The sequence below is a fragment of the Egretta garzetta genome, unplaced genomic scaffold, assembly GCF_000687185.1.
Source record: "Egretta garzetta isolate BGI_Z169 unplaced genomic scaffold, ASM68718v1 scaffold130, whole genome shotgun sequence".
Classification (NCBI taxonomy): domain Eukaryota; kingdom Metazoa; phylum Chordata; class Aves; order Pelecaniformes; family Ardeidae; genus Egretta; species Egretta garzetta.
In genome coordinates, this window is record NW_009258284.1 from 379,181 (window position 1) to 395,421 (window position 16,241).

Genomic DNA, 16,241 nt, shown 5'->3' on the forward strand with positions numbered 1-16,241 from the left:
GTTTCCCTTGCTCCTTGTTAAAACTGTATTTTAAAAAGGGGCAGGGAATTCACAAGCTTTTAAGCAAATAATGGGGGAGTAGCACACGGCAGCACCCGTGGCCCCCGCCAGCTCCCTGCCCGCGTCTCTCAGGTACATATTTGCACTTCGGGTGCCTCCTCCCTCCAGGGCTGTTGGAGCGTGTAGGGCAGCCCCCAGCTCCACCTGAGCCTGCTACCTGCCTATATCCACCTCCTCTTGCCCAGGAGGCGACCACAGAGCCGTGCCGCAGGCCGGGTGGGCAGGCATGTCCAGGGTCGCAGCGAGGCTGTGCCAAGAAAGAGCGGCCGCAGACGGGCTTGGATCCAACAGCAAAGCCATCAAGTATTTGAAGCAGGACTATGAAGCCCTGAAACAGCAGTGCCTGCAGGCTGGCACCCTGTTCAAGGATGAGGAGTTCCCAGCCTGTCCTTCTGCGCTGGGCTACCAGGACTTGGGACCTTACTCCTTCAAAACGCAGGGGATAATCTGGAAGCGCCCCACGGTAAGAGTGCTTTATAACTGCCTGTTTTACTGAGTTCAGATCCAATCAAAGCCCACCTGAACATCCATGCTAAATCAGTGCTGAACCCGAATATCCACTATTCCTCTATGTTTTGGTTTTTTCCTCTATCTTGCTTTACCTCCATGGTTAGCAGAAGCAAGGTTGAAAAGGGGGTAGAAAAGAAAGAAATCAACACCTTCTAAGCCCTTTATAAAGAAAGGAATCCTAAACTGCTTCATGGGAACCTGCTTCCTCTCTGTCCTTTCCAGCTCCCACAGAGCTACAAGACCAGGGTACAATCTAGAGACCCACATGTATCCAGACAGAGTGCAGGGCACCCCAGGAGATATCTCCCATCAATTGTAAAGGTACCCACACCATGGTCCTGACACTGTGCGCCTCAGGAAATCAGGCTAATACTTAACTAAAATCCTCTGCCTCGCTTCAAGCCACCTATAACAGTTAAAGAGCAATTGATTGGAACTGTTATTACCAAAATACATATATCCTATAAATGGACTTTCATTTAAAAATGGTCATTTTCATCAGGAAAGATTAGACGCTGAACTTTAAAACCACAAAATCAGGGCTTCATAGATTTTTCTGCCCTTTGTTTTTCAGTCTTTTTTTTTTTTGTGTGTCCCTTCTTTGCTGCTTCTTTGTCATTTTGCCCCTCCTTGCAACATCAAGAATGACTGAAAAAAGGGGAAGGAAGGAAAAAACCCCAGACAACTTACCTTCCTCTGGTGGGGGAAAGAAGAATGAGAGAAGAAGGGAAAATTTCAAGGCTTAGATTTTTTTTTCCCCACACACACTTGAAAAGTGAGAAATGGAACCTTGCAGGTTTAATAACTCCCAAGTTTTTACCCTGGTGACCCCAGCTGTCCCTCAGCACTTCAGTCTGGTACCTGAATGTTTCAGGACCAAGTACCATGGATGTATCTCTTGGCTTTGCCTACTCAGGGAGACCAACAGCCTTAGAAAACTCCTTAAATTATACTGTGGTTCCTCATGCAAGAACAACGTTGTGCCCAGTGCAGGCAGAGGCACAGTCACAAGTGTAGTGTGGTCAGGAATGACCAAGGGCTGAAATCCGGCAGGGTTAAATGTTCCAGCCCTGCTTGCCAGAGACCTGCCCAGGTAGGGTCCCTCTGCCCTCCTGGCACTCAGCAGAGACACAAGGAGTTTATGGACACTTAACCCGCAAGTACCTGGACCCACTGGCTTATCGCTATGTGTGAGGCAGAGTCCAACCCCACTGCAAGGTGGCACAAACACCCATGCTGGGGATGAACCCTCTTTGCTCTCCTGTGGAGGAACCAGGATCTGACCGACTTCTGGGGATGGCAGATCCCCCTGTTGGGGATCACAGCCCTGCTCATTGCTTGGACTTTCTCAGACAGCCAACAAGTTTCCACCTGCAAACTGCCCACGGTTGCAGGCTGGTGGGATCACTGTTCACTTACCTGCCTGCCTCTGAAACGGGCTGCAGGACCCAGTGGGTGATCTGGAAGAGACCTGCTGGAGAAATGGGCCCTGCAAAATAAATATCCACTGCTAAGTACATCTCCCCCTGAGTTTGTGGCTGCTGGTTTGCAGACAGTGAGTGCTGAGACACTCCGCCATCAAAGATTTTTCTTCCCATTTCAGCAGTGGGTTTATAGAAAGGGGGAAGGTGGAACTGCAGCTGTGAGAGAGGTGTATGTGGCACTTGGCAGGGGCTCAGAAAGGGCAGGTCTCTGGGTGAGTAATAAGTCACACACAGCTGACTGCCACCAGGTGCACCGATTTGGAGCGAGGAGAGAAAAAAACAACATAAAACTTTTCCTGTGCTGTAGGTAACCTACTCATGACTCCTATCCACTAAGACCGACCAACTAGATAACCACAGAAGCAAAAGGGATGTAGCTGAGATCACACCTATTACGAGAGGAGATGCACAAACTGGCTCTTCATCACACACGCATGAGAAGTCCTGGGTTGTCCCTGTCTCTGCAGCTCGGTGGCAGGGGGATGCTCAGAGCTGATGGCTGCTGCTCTCTGGGAGAGCAGGCAACTGCCTGAGACTTCCTCAACACTGGTTACCATATTTGGCTTCCTACAAACTGCCCTGTGCTTCCATCCAGAAGCTCATGGACAATGCTTGGGAGAAGGGGAAGGCTTTTGTCTCTAGAGACAATATTCACTTCCTAATACAGGGCATGAATTGTTGGAGGGCTCAGAGTTGGGGTAGAAGGGATGGTCATTGCCATAACCTACTCAGCTGGCCCCAAAGGGCCAGGAAGAAAGATGGGGGGTGGGTTGTCACTAAAAAAGGCATTTGCATGGTTGGCCTCCCAGGAATCAGAGTCAGGGTGGGGGAACGTCCTCTGTGCTGGTGGCAGTGGAAGCCACCAATACAGTTCTGGTCTCAGACTCAGCAGCAACAGTCAAAAACTCATTTGCGCTGCTTGAGACCAAACCACAGCAAGATAAAATAAGATGTAAATGCCAAGGTTGAATTTTCACCTCTGTCCCCACAGCAGCAAAAATTCTCACCAATATCACTGACAGTCTCAAGTAGCACAGGGCTTCAGGATTTGCCTCCAAAAAATACATGTAGTTTTCAATTTAATAAGGCAACAGTGGTTTTACACCATGTTAATCAGATAAAAGACAGGATATATTTTTTAAGACATGTTGGAAGTGTTTAATATTTTTTGAACCTTCACACTGAAACAATGAACAAGAAATGGGGACTTCTCAGCAGAAAGGGTGATGCATACTTTGAAAATGTCTTTTTTCAGGAGTTATGCACCAACCCTCAGTTTATAATTGGAGGAGCTACTCGAACAGATGTCTGCCAAGGAGAGCTGGGTACGTACAGCACTTCTAAATTTTGTTTTTGAAGAAGAAAAAAAAATGAAGCTTAATTTAAAAATTCCTCATACATAGACCATTTTATTGGCAGTCTCCCAGACATAACATAGAGAGAGGCAGATACCCAAGAAGGGGACTCACACCCTGGGTTAGGGTGTATATAGGCTTGTAAGAGCATTATCAAACAAAGTGTTTCTTGCAGGTAGGGAGCTGATTATCCCTTTGTGGAGCAGAAGACTGGCTTGCTTTTAACTTTCTGAGACAGAGCTGGACACCAACCTAATCATGAGAATACTTACCCTGAAGTGAGAGAGCAGCCTTCGTGCCCATCCCATCCCCATCCCAGGGGACAAGGGACACCAGGGAAGTTTCTCCCAGCAGCCTCACCATTAGGGATTTTTATTTGGGAGGCGGAGTGAGTTCTAGCCACCATTTCACACAAAGCAAGTACACAATAACCAAGGACCAGAGCAGGAACTGGTTTAGCACAGGGGTTGGGGCTACAACGTGCTGTTTCACGGCAAGCAGGATGGCTCATCTGCTTGCAGGCACAAGTTAGAAGCAAGGACCACATCATAAAAAAAAAAAAATAATGAACAGAGCACATAAACTTTGTAATACCATCCACAACAAGCAAATCGTGCCAAGCCCTTTGTGCTGAATGCTCCTTCTGCTTGCACGGCTTTTGGTGTAGAGCTGCAGGAGCGACCGGGCACCAGGCACGCTGTGCCAACACAGCCAAAAAAGGCAGCATTGCTCAGCTCCTCAAACTAGGGGCTGATGCTGATGAGATGTCTGTCAGGCAGTGCTTGTCATCTCCTGGAGATCCAGCATAGCAAAACTTTCTTCCCCATTTTTCTCCAGTGCTTGCTGTTGTCCAAGCAGAGCTCCTATGCGAGCGGCCAGAAGGGAGCTGTAAGGGGGCTTTATTCCCCCTTTGCCCAGCTGCAGCAGCAGCCTCTTCCCTGCCTGCCTCGCTGATAAGACCTAACTCCAGAAGACAGCAGCAGCAACCTCTCCTGACTACATATAGAGGCAAGAAGGCTGAAACTCTTGTAATGAGAATTTGATAGATTAGACACAGAGAAATCGGCCTTTCTCCCTCCTGCGCTGCTTAGTGCGGTACTCCTGACCTTACTGGTCTTCTAGCCCATCCATTGTGTAAATGAGATTCAAACAATTTCTGCAAGTCATTGGCAATAAATAATACCAATGCTGGACCTGTAAACACAGCACCATTAAAGCAATTGCTAAAAAATTCCCTCGTGTGTGAGCCTGTGCTCCAAATGCTAAAAATAAGATGCCCAATCATATACTTGCTCCAGGATATTTATTCAGTGGATGCTAGAACAGAGTATGGGGAAATCACTTACTGTATTTTAGGAAAATGGTTCAGATAAGTAATAAAAGCGACATTTCTTGTCACCTCCAATTTGGGAAGTTTCTATAATAGCATAAAATAAAGATCATATGCCTGAAGTAAAACCTCATTTTCCTTGACAGTTTACAAGCTAAAGGACTGAAGAATATTACCTGCTCTTAAACTAGAATAGGACAATGCATTATTTGTGTTAAACTTAGGAATTGAATGCAAATACCCCAAGTCCCTTTTTATTTCTGCCTCCTCCTGAACGTGCCTGTGGAGTCCCAGTCCTTTGTGCTAAATGGGCTTTCTTTAGAGAGCAGCGCCCAAATCCGTCAAACAACAGAACTGGGCCCAAGAGCCTCCTGTGAATCTAGGGATGGTGCCTCTGGGCTTTCCCAGGCAGTACTCCAAGTGCTGGTCCTGAAAGCAACCCCTAAACCTAGAAGAAAAGCCCCAATATCTCTTTTGTTAGCAGCTTCCTTTTCTCTCTCTCAAAGAAAAAATAACCAAAGATAATCCAATTTGCTTCTGCGAGTCCGCTTACGATCGCTTCGACACACACCAACCCTTCACAAAAATAAACTTCAGAATATAAGCATGGGACTTCCCTATTAGCGTTCAGGTATTTGCTTTACATCTCTGAGGCATACTATGTTTTTTTGGTATTTGATCTGGTACCTTGAATATCAAAGGCCTTGTTACTAAAGCCTTCATGTAAAATACTTCTATTGAAACAGACCCTGATTATATATTTACATAAGCCATGTATGTGACCTGTTAACAAGTCCTTTAGGGAAATAGAGCATTTTTAAAATAATCTTCTCTGACATGTTTCTTCTCTTTTAAAAGTAACACTGCAGGTCTGGGTTTATATGAACAAAAGGAACAAGAAAACGCAGAGTTAGTCTCGCTCCATTAAACTTATTTCTTTGACAACAGGGTAAGCTAGATGAATATCAGCTTGGGAAGTTTGATGGGAACTTGAAAGACTTGAAATATTTTAAACGTTCTTTGAACCATATCTTTTTGATAGCCTAGTAACAACTTGAAATGCAATCACATAGTCTTAGTTATTAAAGGTGACTTATGGAGTTTTCTTACAGCTATCCAAGTAAGTTAACCCCAGACTTGTTTGCAGAAGGCTTTAAGAAGCAAGTGGCATAAATTTAATTTAGAGAACATAAAACTTACTCAAACCCTCTCAGTTTAATATTAGCTTTCCAGATCTGCACCATTTATATCATGGAATGCCTTTTGTTGTGAAGGCTCAGAGGGAACCCCAGGCACCGCAGGTCCCTCGGCCTGGGCTGTCAGCTGGAGAAGTCCCCTGAAGCCAACGCAGATGCACCAGTTCACACCAGCTGAGGAGCCCACCCTATGCAGGCTTTGTGCACATTTTGGGGAACAAACCAAAGTCTGACAGCTCAGACAGATCCAATACCTGTTGAGGCAGCCTTTGGAGCTCCTGTAGGCAGGGGAGTGCTTAACAGTACTGGGTTTGTTCACTTTTTTTGCTATGGACATTAATATATGGCCCTTCTGATGTTCAGTCCCGTGGGCCCAGGGCTATTTGAGATCCTTGTTCTAGGAGACATATCCCCTCGATCTCAAAAAATACATTCACTGACAACTCTTGAGACCCCAAAAGGAAGAAAGCCTATTCTGTTGCTGCGTGCTCCTTTGCCTTTCTGTACACAGCTGCAGAGCTTAATTCATTTCCATAAAAAACTTTAGGAATCCTTCTTTAGAAATCTCAAAGCAGGAACAGCCTGCGCTGCCAGAAATTATAAAGCTAGCGGACTAGTGCTTCCTCGATGTCTGGTAGGATGCCCCAGGCGCTATGAGCTCTGAAGAAGGGCTTCCAGCAGAGACTAAAGCCAAATATCAAATCTGCTTGAACAAACTGGGAAGCAAGAGCCACAGCATTGTATTTGGATCCCTTCTGAACACCAGGCATTGCTGAAGTAGCAACAAGCCAGAGTACAGTCAGGACAGAAACACCTCCTGTGCTGTCCAGTTAGATCCTGGAACCAGACAGTTGGACTTTTGTCTTAAACCCACCATCACTAAGCCGATGAAGAGTTCAGATGCTCTGTGTCTAGACACTTCGATGGTAGCTAAACAGAAACCAAGTGCTGCTCTGTGGCAACTGAAACTAATCAAATTTCTCATTTATTTTATGGCCTCTCTGAGTGCTGCGCGCTTGGGTAAACATCATCAATACAGAGGAGTCGCTCAGCTCCCAGGTCACCAAAGATTCAGTATTCTCTGCAGCAATTCGGTTATCTCTGAAAACCAGGAGGCGCCTGCGTAGCACCGAGAACACGAGCCATCGCGGTACATCTGCGAGCAGCGAGGGATTGCATTTCAAGTACACTAACAGGCAAAGTAATTCTCCAGGATCATGTGTGTGTGTACATATATATACACACACACACACGTATAAATATGTACACACACAGAGCTAGGCACAGCTAGGCTTCACGTTTACCCTTTCCACCACAAACTCAAGGTCAGAATTACTTATTTCAAATTAAAAAAAATAAAGACTTCACCAACATTACAAGGTCCAGAAATTGAGCTGGCTTCTTTTTAGCACATTCAGCAGCAGCAGTAAACATTGTAATTGGCACTTGTCAAACTTTTGTTCATGAAATATGAGACTGAGCAGAAAGCAGTGTATGTACCTGCAGGTGATTTAGCCTTGCGGGGCTAATGCTGAGAAGACTTTTTTTTTTTTAATTTCTTTTTATAAGCTAAAAGGCTACAACTTCAAATGCACAGAGTGAGCAGAAATGCTTTCTGATGTTGTCATTATTCCGACTATAACTGTACTGGAAATACATTCTAATTAAATATTTGATTCATTGGCCAATTGGCCTCACTTCCTCTCCCTCCAAAAAGTCACTGTTTTGGAAGGGAATCAAGTAGTTTCCTCACAGTTTGAAAGATGACCCGTAACCTGTAGCTGAATCAGGACAAGTCTGAGTGGTCCTGCATAAGCTGCCTTTCTAGGGAGCTTGTGCTGCCGCACTATACTATAGACACAACCACAAACAAAACTCTGAAATCTGCTGCCGGCAAAATGATGTTGGACTTCTAAAAAAGGAACATGTACTGTCAACTTGTACTTTTTTAGAACTAGTAATCTATTATCCCGTAGGGCTGAGAAACCTTATTAACAGGCCAGGCTCCCATTATGGTGTACAAGAAGATAGGAGGCAACCTGTACAGTTTAGGTTCCATCCTGGAAGATCCTTGGTATGGACAGATCCCTGCATCCTCTTTAGTTTGTCTTAAAGCCAATATCACAAGAACCTGAATGTAACACGTCACTTGTATATAAAAGATGGCCCCAAACCATCTGCACCTAGGCATCCCATGCAAACTTCCCTTTTTATCAAGTTGCTGCACAGCAGCCAATTCCCAGCTGGTTCCTTTCAGAGGGCACAGTTAATACTTGTTCAGCCACAAGCCCAGCCAAAGATATTAGGCCCCCAAGTAAGGTTAAGAGACAAGACTCTGCACTGCTCAAGGCAGGCGTAGCTATTTTTAAGGCCAAGTTCACAGTGCAATTCTTCCAATACAGTTCTTAATTCTTCCAATGCAATTCTTTCCAGGCATGCTTTGAGCAAGCTCGCTCCTAACGCTTCCCTGGGAGGTTAGGTTGCATGGCGCTTTTGCAGGCAGCAGAAACGCCAACGTCACTCACTCTCCCAGATGCTAAGAAGTTAATTCATACCGTAAGATAGCTGTAAAGGATTTCATGCTGCATTTGGCATCTTACGGGGATGAGCTTATGAAATTGTTTAGTTCTGAGTCAGGGAAGTAAATAACATATTTAAGGAAACCCCTCTCATTTCACTGATTCTTCTGCCTAACTGTGCATCAAACATAACACCATCTTCAGCAAAGCCCAGAGCAGTTTCCCCTTCACTGGTTGTAAAAACCTGGCCTGGACCAGGAAAGGGAAACCCTTCTGGATGTTGTACACTGGGAGAGCACCAACTCATCACTGCTACAGACCTCCTCTGGTCTCACTGGGGGTGGAGGGACACAACAGGGACACCAGGACTCCCACCCTGCCACCTTTTCAGAAGTAGTCTTCTGTGCTTCACAGCATGCTAGGAACAGCCAGGGCAGCAAGAAAATCTGGGGTAGTTGAACAAAATGAGGGCTTTAGTTCTAACTTTATAAGGCTTTTCATCTTCCTCCTCTGAAGAGCCATTCCTCAGACTTATCACTATTATTTCTACCTCTCCAAGCAAAAGCAGAAGTTATAACAGCATAAGGCATACACCTGTACCAAGGAATGCCTCAAAGAAATAGACGCCAAGCAGGTTTAAGCTTTCTCAGTCTCATTTTTTCCTGCATCTACATTTTCTTGGAAGAGGAGGTTCCTAAGGCCTTTTTTCCCCTGCCTTGTGTCTCCTGATTTTTCTTATTTTATACATTTTACACCTAAAGCTGGGAGGAACCTTCCAGGCCAGTGAGTTGACCCCTCTCCCACAGAATGCAAAATGATTTGTAAAAGAGCTAGGTTGGGCTTGAGAAGGTTTTTACTCATAGTTGTTCTAGAGGCTGAGGCTTTTAGACTCTCTTCTCTATGCACAGCAGCAACTTTTTCCTATTTCCAGTGTAAACATCTCGCAACCCTTTTATTTTAATTTATCTTCTCTGCTGCAAGGGAAATCTTACCTTTCAAGCAAGAGCTCTTGGCTCAAACAGCTTTTCTGCAAAGTAGCATTTAACCTGCCTCACACTTCCTCTTCAAACTTCATTTGCATAGGAAGAGCAGGACAAGGTTTTTTTAACCTCTTCTCGTAAGAAATGCAGGTGGATGGGGAGAAGCAGGTAATCCAGCCATTTTCTAACTCCTTCCATCTTGGATGCTCTTTCCTGAACGCAGCAGCCAGGATGACAAAGAGCAATCCTCAAGGAAGGCTCAGGTGGCACCTCACATACTAATACTAGGTTTTCCCTCCTCATTGCAAATGCCTGGGCTGGCACACCAGGCAGATCATGGTATTGCATCCGTATCAGATCAGCCAGCTCAGGTGGTTACAGGTCATCAGACCAGGGGCTCTTATTTATAGATGTTTTTTCAAGTCACTGCTTGCCTAATTGGGATCAGCTGGGTTTGCTCAGCTCATAGGAGGCATCTGGGTACCTCCCAGTGGGGTATTGGCATCAGGGAGCACATGGCACCAGGCAAGTCCCCATCTCTTACCTTTAGAATTATATTCATCATGGCACTAAATCATAAAGCCCAAGTCAATATAAAGAGTTAACCATTGCTCTAAGATACTAAATCATGCTACAGATCAAACTCATTCCTTGGTTTCTCTGTGAGCTTATTTCCACTGAAGCAAGAGCTGTTATGCTAATTCCTTCTGCAGAATACGTGCCAGCACAAAGAAACTGTGTCCTGGCACAGATAATCCACAGGGAACCAGGAAAATATTAGTACCTTCAGAGCAGCTTTGTTTTCCTCGACTTTCTGCACACCTCAGAAATAACACAGAACCACAAAAGCTCTTCCTACTGTCTGCAGTATGCAAATACTGTAAGAAACCTGTGAGTCACTAAGTTTCCCGCCTTTGGTGCAATAGAGGCTTCCACTTACCCCGTGAGTCACTAAGTTTCCCAGGTGCACCGCCTTTGGTGCAATAGAGGCTTCCACTTACCCAACCTCCAGTCCCCAACAAGCAGGTAACCCAACAAACAGCTCGAGAGATGCCCAGCAAGGGCTGGGGATGCCCATCATTTCCAGGATAAGGAATGGGCCAGAGAAAGGACTCACCTCCTTGCAGAGTTCCCAGGAGACTTCAGTTTCCATTAGACTCACGGGCAAATCTGGAGCAATAGTCCTAAGTGCCGGTTCAAATTCAGACCTTCAAAGAGCTAAGAAGGGAGAGCTACCCAAATGTTCCTGCTATCCATCAATCTTCTCCAAAAGACAGGAATGGAGGTCCCACCCTTCTATCAGCCCAGAGCTTTTGCCCTCTTCTGGACACCTTCTAAGCCCTTGCCTCTCCCAGGTGTGGTGACTTGGGCCTAGTTAAAGTACTGCAGGTCATTAACTCTGTACTGCCCAGCCAGGCTTTGCAACCCACATACCTCAAATGCTTCTCTCTCTGGCTATGTTCTCGGTCTCCTGAGGGCATTAACAAGCTTAGATGAAGCAGCCTGCTTTCACAGCTTCACTAAAAAATTCAAAACAGCCAAGTCCAAACTAGACCATTGAAATTACTGCCATGATCAGCCTCAGAGGCCCCAAGATCCCTATGCAGTATGGGTGGGTGGAAAATGAGCAAAAGAGATAAATACACAACAAAACTAGAATGGATTGCTGAACCAATACTGAGTCTGGCAGGACCTTGCAAAGCACTTAATGCTGGCATTTTAGTCTAGATGGGAACAGGCCATAATGGTGTAAGGATCAGCTCAGCAAACCCCTATTTATTAATTAACTTTTCTGCCTTGTAAATGTCTGTGGTTTTAGGTGATTGCTGGCTCCTAGCTGCCATTGCATCTCTCACTTTGAATCCAGATATTCTGTACCGTGTCGTTCCCAAGGCTCAGAGTTTCCAGAAGGACTATGCTGGGATCTTTCATTTCCAGGTACCTATATGATCAGTGTGTTGAGAATAAAAGAGGAAAATGCTCGTATTTAGCTAAAAGCAGAATTTTTGTGTTTGGCACAGGATAAATATTCAAGAATTACAGCTTGTAAGTGAAGTTGGTGGGTGGGAAGAGGGGAAGAAAAGAACAACCGAGTTAAATAACATTAAGTGACACCTGCTCACCAGCTAGGTTCTGTTGTCCTACAGCTGATAAGGCTCTGGTGAGTTATACAGGTTCTGTAAACTGAGCCAAACCATGACGCCACGTGAGTCAAGCCAAGCACTGTCACTGCTGGCTGTTGAGAGTGAATTTGGGCTGATGCGGTTTCTCCTCCTTCCCTTCCCTTCCCTTCTCTCCCTGTGCCTTTGTCCGGATTTCCTTGCCTGCAGACCCAGTGTGTTGGGACTGAGCCAGCCTGCTTTAACCAAAGGTTAGGCTCAGGTGTGAGCAGTAGGGACTCACTCTGCAAAGCTAAAGGAGGTGTTTTGGTGAGGACAGGTGTTGTAGAGCACATACCTATCCTTTCCACCGGCTCATCTCGGCAGGTGGAAAGGATAGGTATGTGCTCTACAAGGGAGAGGAGTCCAACATGGGAATGAAACCCCACAGTGACTGATCCAGGGGGAACTGATGACAGGTGAAGGGGTAGGAAGATGGTAGTGTGGAGCTATTATGTGCACACCAGCCCTCATCATGTTTTTCTTTCCTCTTTTCATCAGTTCTGGCAATATGGGGAGTGGGTGGATGTCGTGGTGGATGACAGGCTGCCCACCAAGAACGGGAAGCTGCTCTTCGTGCACTCAGAGGAAGGCAACGAGTTCTGGAGCGCGCTGCTGGAGAAGGCCTACGCCAAGTATGGTGGCTAAGCAGGAGGCAGCACCCCTGGGTTTGCAGAAGTTGACTGCCCAGGCACTTGTGATGTTAGGCACAACACACTTCAGTCAAATGCAGCCCCCGTACCATCCATATTTACAGTTTCCTCTAGGTCCATACACGGTATTGCCAACCGCCTGTTTTAAGGGGCTTTACTGCTGGTGGCCTAGGTGACACCAATGATCACATGGACCAAGGGATACTAAATTATGAACCCTTCTTTCTGCAGTGCTAATGCTTACAAGTGGAGGTGGCCCTTTATATAGCTCTTGTCATCTCCCCCACAGGTTGAACGGCTCTTATGAAGCTCTTACAGGAGGGTCTACTATAGAGGGCTTTGAGGATTTTACTGGAGGCATCTCTGAGTCCTATGAGCTGCGGAAGGCTCCTTCAAACCTGTATCAAATCATCCAGAAGGCTCTGAGAGCTGGGTCATTGCTTGGCTGTTCCATCGATGTAAGAGACTGCCGCCACTTCGCTCCTCTGTCCCCTCTTCTCAGGGCTCTGGTCCATATTGTAACAAAAGCTTGGACCAATGTTAGACATAGGTAGGAAGGTCTGAGTTAAAAGCATACTACAATTAATGGGAGACTTTTATTGATTTCAGTTTAAAAAAACTTCAGATGAGTTTATAAATAACCAACTCTTGTCATGCCTCCCTTTTTGCAAGACAGCCTGTGAGCCACGAACTGGGGACTGGTCATCCTGAACTCCGTTTTCCTTCTCCGAGTACCTTTTCTCATTCAAATTCTGTGTAATTGCAGCTCCAGACATGCAACTGCCAGACACAAACTCTTTGGGATGATTTGTTGTAGCCTGTAGTCTGATTCTGGCTTTGGTTTTCAATCCTAAAGATTATTGGCACCCGTAATACAAAGTCTCTCAAGTTACAGATGATGTTTGTACATGTTTTGGGAACTCCACACCTTTCCCATCCTGCTCCATTATCTTGTTTGAAATCCTGGATCGTGGCATATAGGATTAGCAGAGTTGAAATTTTGATACACGGGATCTCAAGTGAGGCAGGCTAGAGCCTAATTCATATGAACATGTCTTTGCAGGTGACTGGATCTGTTACCTGAGCTGGGAATTGGACTTAGATTTCATTGTACATTCTTGAATCTTTGCTGTGCTAGGGCTGCATATTTAGGGGCATGAAACTGTGGAGGTGGACTTTTGCTGTGGATCTTACCCCTATTTAATACACTTTGCATCAGGAATATTGATATTCATTGTGCATACCACTTTGGATATCTTCCCCCATATTAATTTGCTCATGAAAGCTGTGTTCGTACACAATATATAGTCCTAAATGTGTATATTTTATTGCCCCAGATAACTACTGCATCTGAAATAGAAGCAATTACAAGTCTGAAGCTGGTAAAGGGCCACGCTTACTCTGTCACTGGAGCACAAGAGGTAAGCCAGCCTCTTTGGGGCCATGACATACAACAGCTTGGGGTTGCAATACTGCAGTGCCCTCAGCTTTCTGATGCCTTTCTCTGACTGACCCAATAAAAATGTTGCTACCTTATGCACCCTCTTACAGAAAAAGAAAGTATCTGTAGAACTTAGGTTGAAAGCTCTGTGCTGGTGGTGGAGTATACCGTGCAGTCTGCACCTTGTGTCGTACCAGCAGACTGGAATACAAAATGTAAAGGTGGGCCAAGCTGTTGCTGAAATGGAGAGTACGGAACGGAGGAACAGGAGAGGAGGCAGCTGTCTCCCCATGTGTTCCTACCGCATGAGGTGGGAGCGTGTCCTTTGCCAATCAGCGCTAATGGGAGAGGCGTAAAAGTCTCTTTCATGAACTTCTCCGTTAGTTTCACCTTCACAGTAGGTCCTAGATACTCCTGCTCCTCTGAAACTGGAATCATTATGGAGGTGTCCATGCCAAATAACCTCTTTCCAACTTTGTGCGACGTCTTCTGCTTTTGAGGATGTAGATATTCTGCTGGTTTGTAGCTGATGTTTTTCCTTGCAGGTTGCTGTCAGTGTATGAAATGGTGAGTGCTGCAGCTAATGGCTCACTTGGTGGCACAAAATAATGTAAAATAAGGGTGGAAGGTATCTAGGTGTCTTTTAACTATTGCAAATTGTAATAGACTGCATCACTCAAATACAAATCATGTTTTATCCTGTCTGAAAAGCAATTGCCTTGTGATGATTGGAATAATGGAAGTGCTCAGGCTCTGTTTGTTATGGATCTTTTAGGTATATTACCGAGGACGGCCAGAGAAACTAATGAGGCTTAGAAATCCCTGGGGTGAGGTGGAATGGACTGGAGCTTGGAGTGATAAGTAGGTTTTTATATGCCCCTGCTTCTCTCTCTTCAGTGTATTTTGGTATCTTTTATAAATTAAATTGGGACTATGCAGTTAATCCAATCACAAAGCGCATTTAGGAAAGATACTAAATCAGTTGGAATAAACCACTATTAATTTATTAGCAAGGTTAGATATTGATCCGCTGTGCCCAGCGGACATTCTTCCCTGCCTCAGGCAGAGCTTTCCAATAAGAGAGAGCAGCTCACGTTTTAATTGTGAGCAGCCCAACGCAAGCCCCAACCATGTTATTTTACAAGATGACTTTTCTCAGATTGATCCTACTGCAGCTGCCAGCAAGATATGCAAACCAATCCCATACCTGGGAAATACAGCAGGGCTAAACCGTTGTGCTTCTGCTTCAACTCTGAGATTGCTGTGCTCTAATTCAGACCTGTATTTGGGTTTTACTGGAGAATCTTGAAAAAATGGGGATGTTGACTAAGCTAAGGACACAGAAGTTTGAAAATTGATTGGAAACTGCCTGGGCTTCAACTGTCTTGGAATCTCGTGAGAATGACAGTGAGAACACCTCTTCTATTTTTATATTTAGAATGGCATAAATTTTACTTTCATCTGGGCCATGATGTTTTTTCATGCAATACTTTGAGATTTCAGTTTTCTGTCCTGACTGACTGCAATACCGGTGCTGATGTTGAATGTGTAACACTTAAGGATAGAAAACAGAGATAAACACCAGAATTATTCTTACCTTTATCAGAGCTGCTTTGCTCAGCCCCAAGGTAGGGTGCTTCAGGCACGCACACATGCCATATCCTGATTTTCTTGCATGTGTTTTACCATGGGACAACCCTGCACCGTCACATGGGAGCAGATCAGAGCAGAATCCAGCTTGCTGCACAGTAACATCAGAATGGGAAAGGAGAAATGCTGTTTTCTGCAGTACATTTTCTAATCCCACCTTTTTGCTTTCTTGTTCTTTGGTGACCCCAAAGGCAGAGTTTATATCATTTCTCTAGGGAGACTTTCCGGCATCCCAACAGGTCTTACAATGGAGAAGCTCTGCCCGACTTCCAGGCTGCGTGCTACCTAATGCAGCCAGCCTTCAGTATTTGTACATTCTGGCACCTGGCAGTGATGATTCAATTTAAGGCTTACTTGTTGCAAATACGCTTGCAGTCTGATTCCAGCCCTGTACAGCCAGGTTGTGGTGTGCAGCACCGTCGGGAGGGGCAGCAGGTCTAGCTGTTGAAGAAATACGTACTCCTTTACCAGCGGTAGCTGCAGACAGAGCCTACCTCTGATCCTGTAGAATAAAAGACAACAACTGAACAGCTTGCTTTTTGTGCCTCATCTGCAGTGCTCCTGAATGGAATTACGTTGATCCCAAACTAAAACAGGCGCTGGATAAGCAAGTAGACGATGGAGAGTTCTGGTGAGAGTCACTGAATTAGCTTCATCTTTTGGACATTTTATGCTCATGTATGCTTTTTAAGCAGTCTTTTCAGTTGGATGGAGAAAAACTGGCAGCACCAAGGGGGTTAATAATGACATGTGTGTGTTGTTAGCCTCTTGTTTATCTCCCTTCCCATTCAAATATTACCTTTTATTAGAGCTTGTATAACTCAATGCTTATCCAAAATAGAGACCAGATGGCAATAAAATTAATGAGGTGGCAAGAATGAACCTCAGCTGCTCTCTATTTTGA

At 45.2% G+C, this 16,241-nt stretch overlaps 1 protein-coding gene across 1 annotated transcript in view; it reads left to right on the forward strand.

The window, feature by feature from the left end:
* The first annotated feature begins 286 nt into the window (after positions 1–286).
* CAPN8 (calpain 8) overlaps positions 287–16,241 on the forward strand; it is a 29,789-nt gene continuing 13,834 nt past the window's right edge. The window contains exons 1-8 of the mRNA XM_009637093.1: positions 287–523; positions 3,310–3,379; positions 11,254–11,372; positions 12,095–12,228; positions 12,536–12,704; positions 13,584–13,667; positions 14,463–14,548; positions 15,894–15,968. Of these exons, the coding sequence (XP_009635388.1) occupies positions 287–523; positions 3,310–3,379; positions 11,254–11,372; positions 12,095–12,228; positions 12,536–12,704; positions 13,584–13,667; positions 14,463–14,548; positions 15,894–15,968 (974 nt within the window). The remainder of the gene's footprint in view (positions 524–3,309; positions 3,380–11,253; positions 11,373–12,094; positions 12,229–12,535; positions 12,705–13,583; positions 13,668–14,462; positions 14,549–15,893; positions 15,969–16,241) is intronic.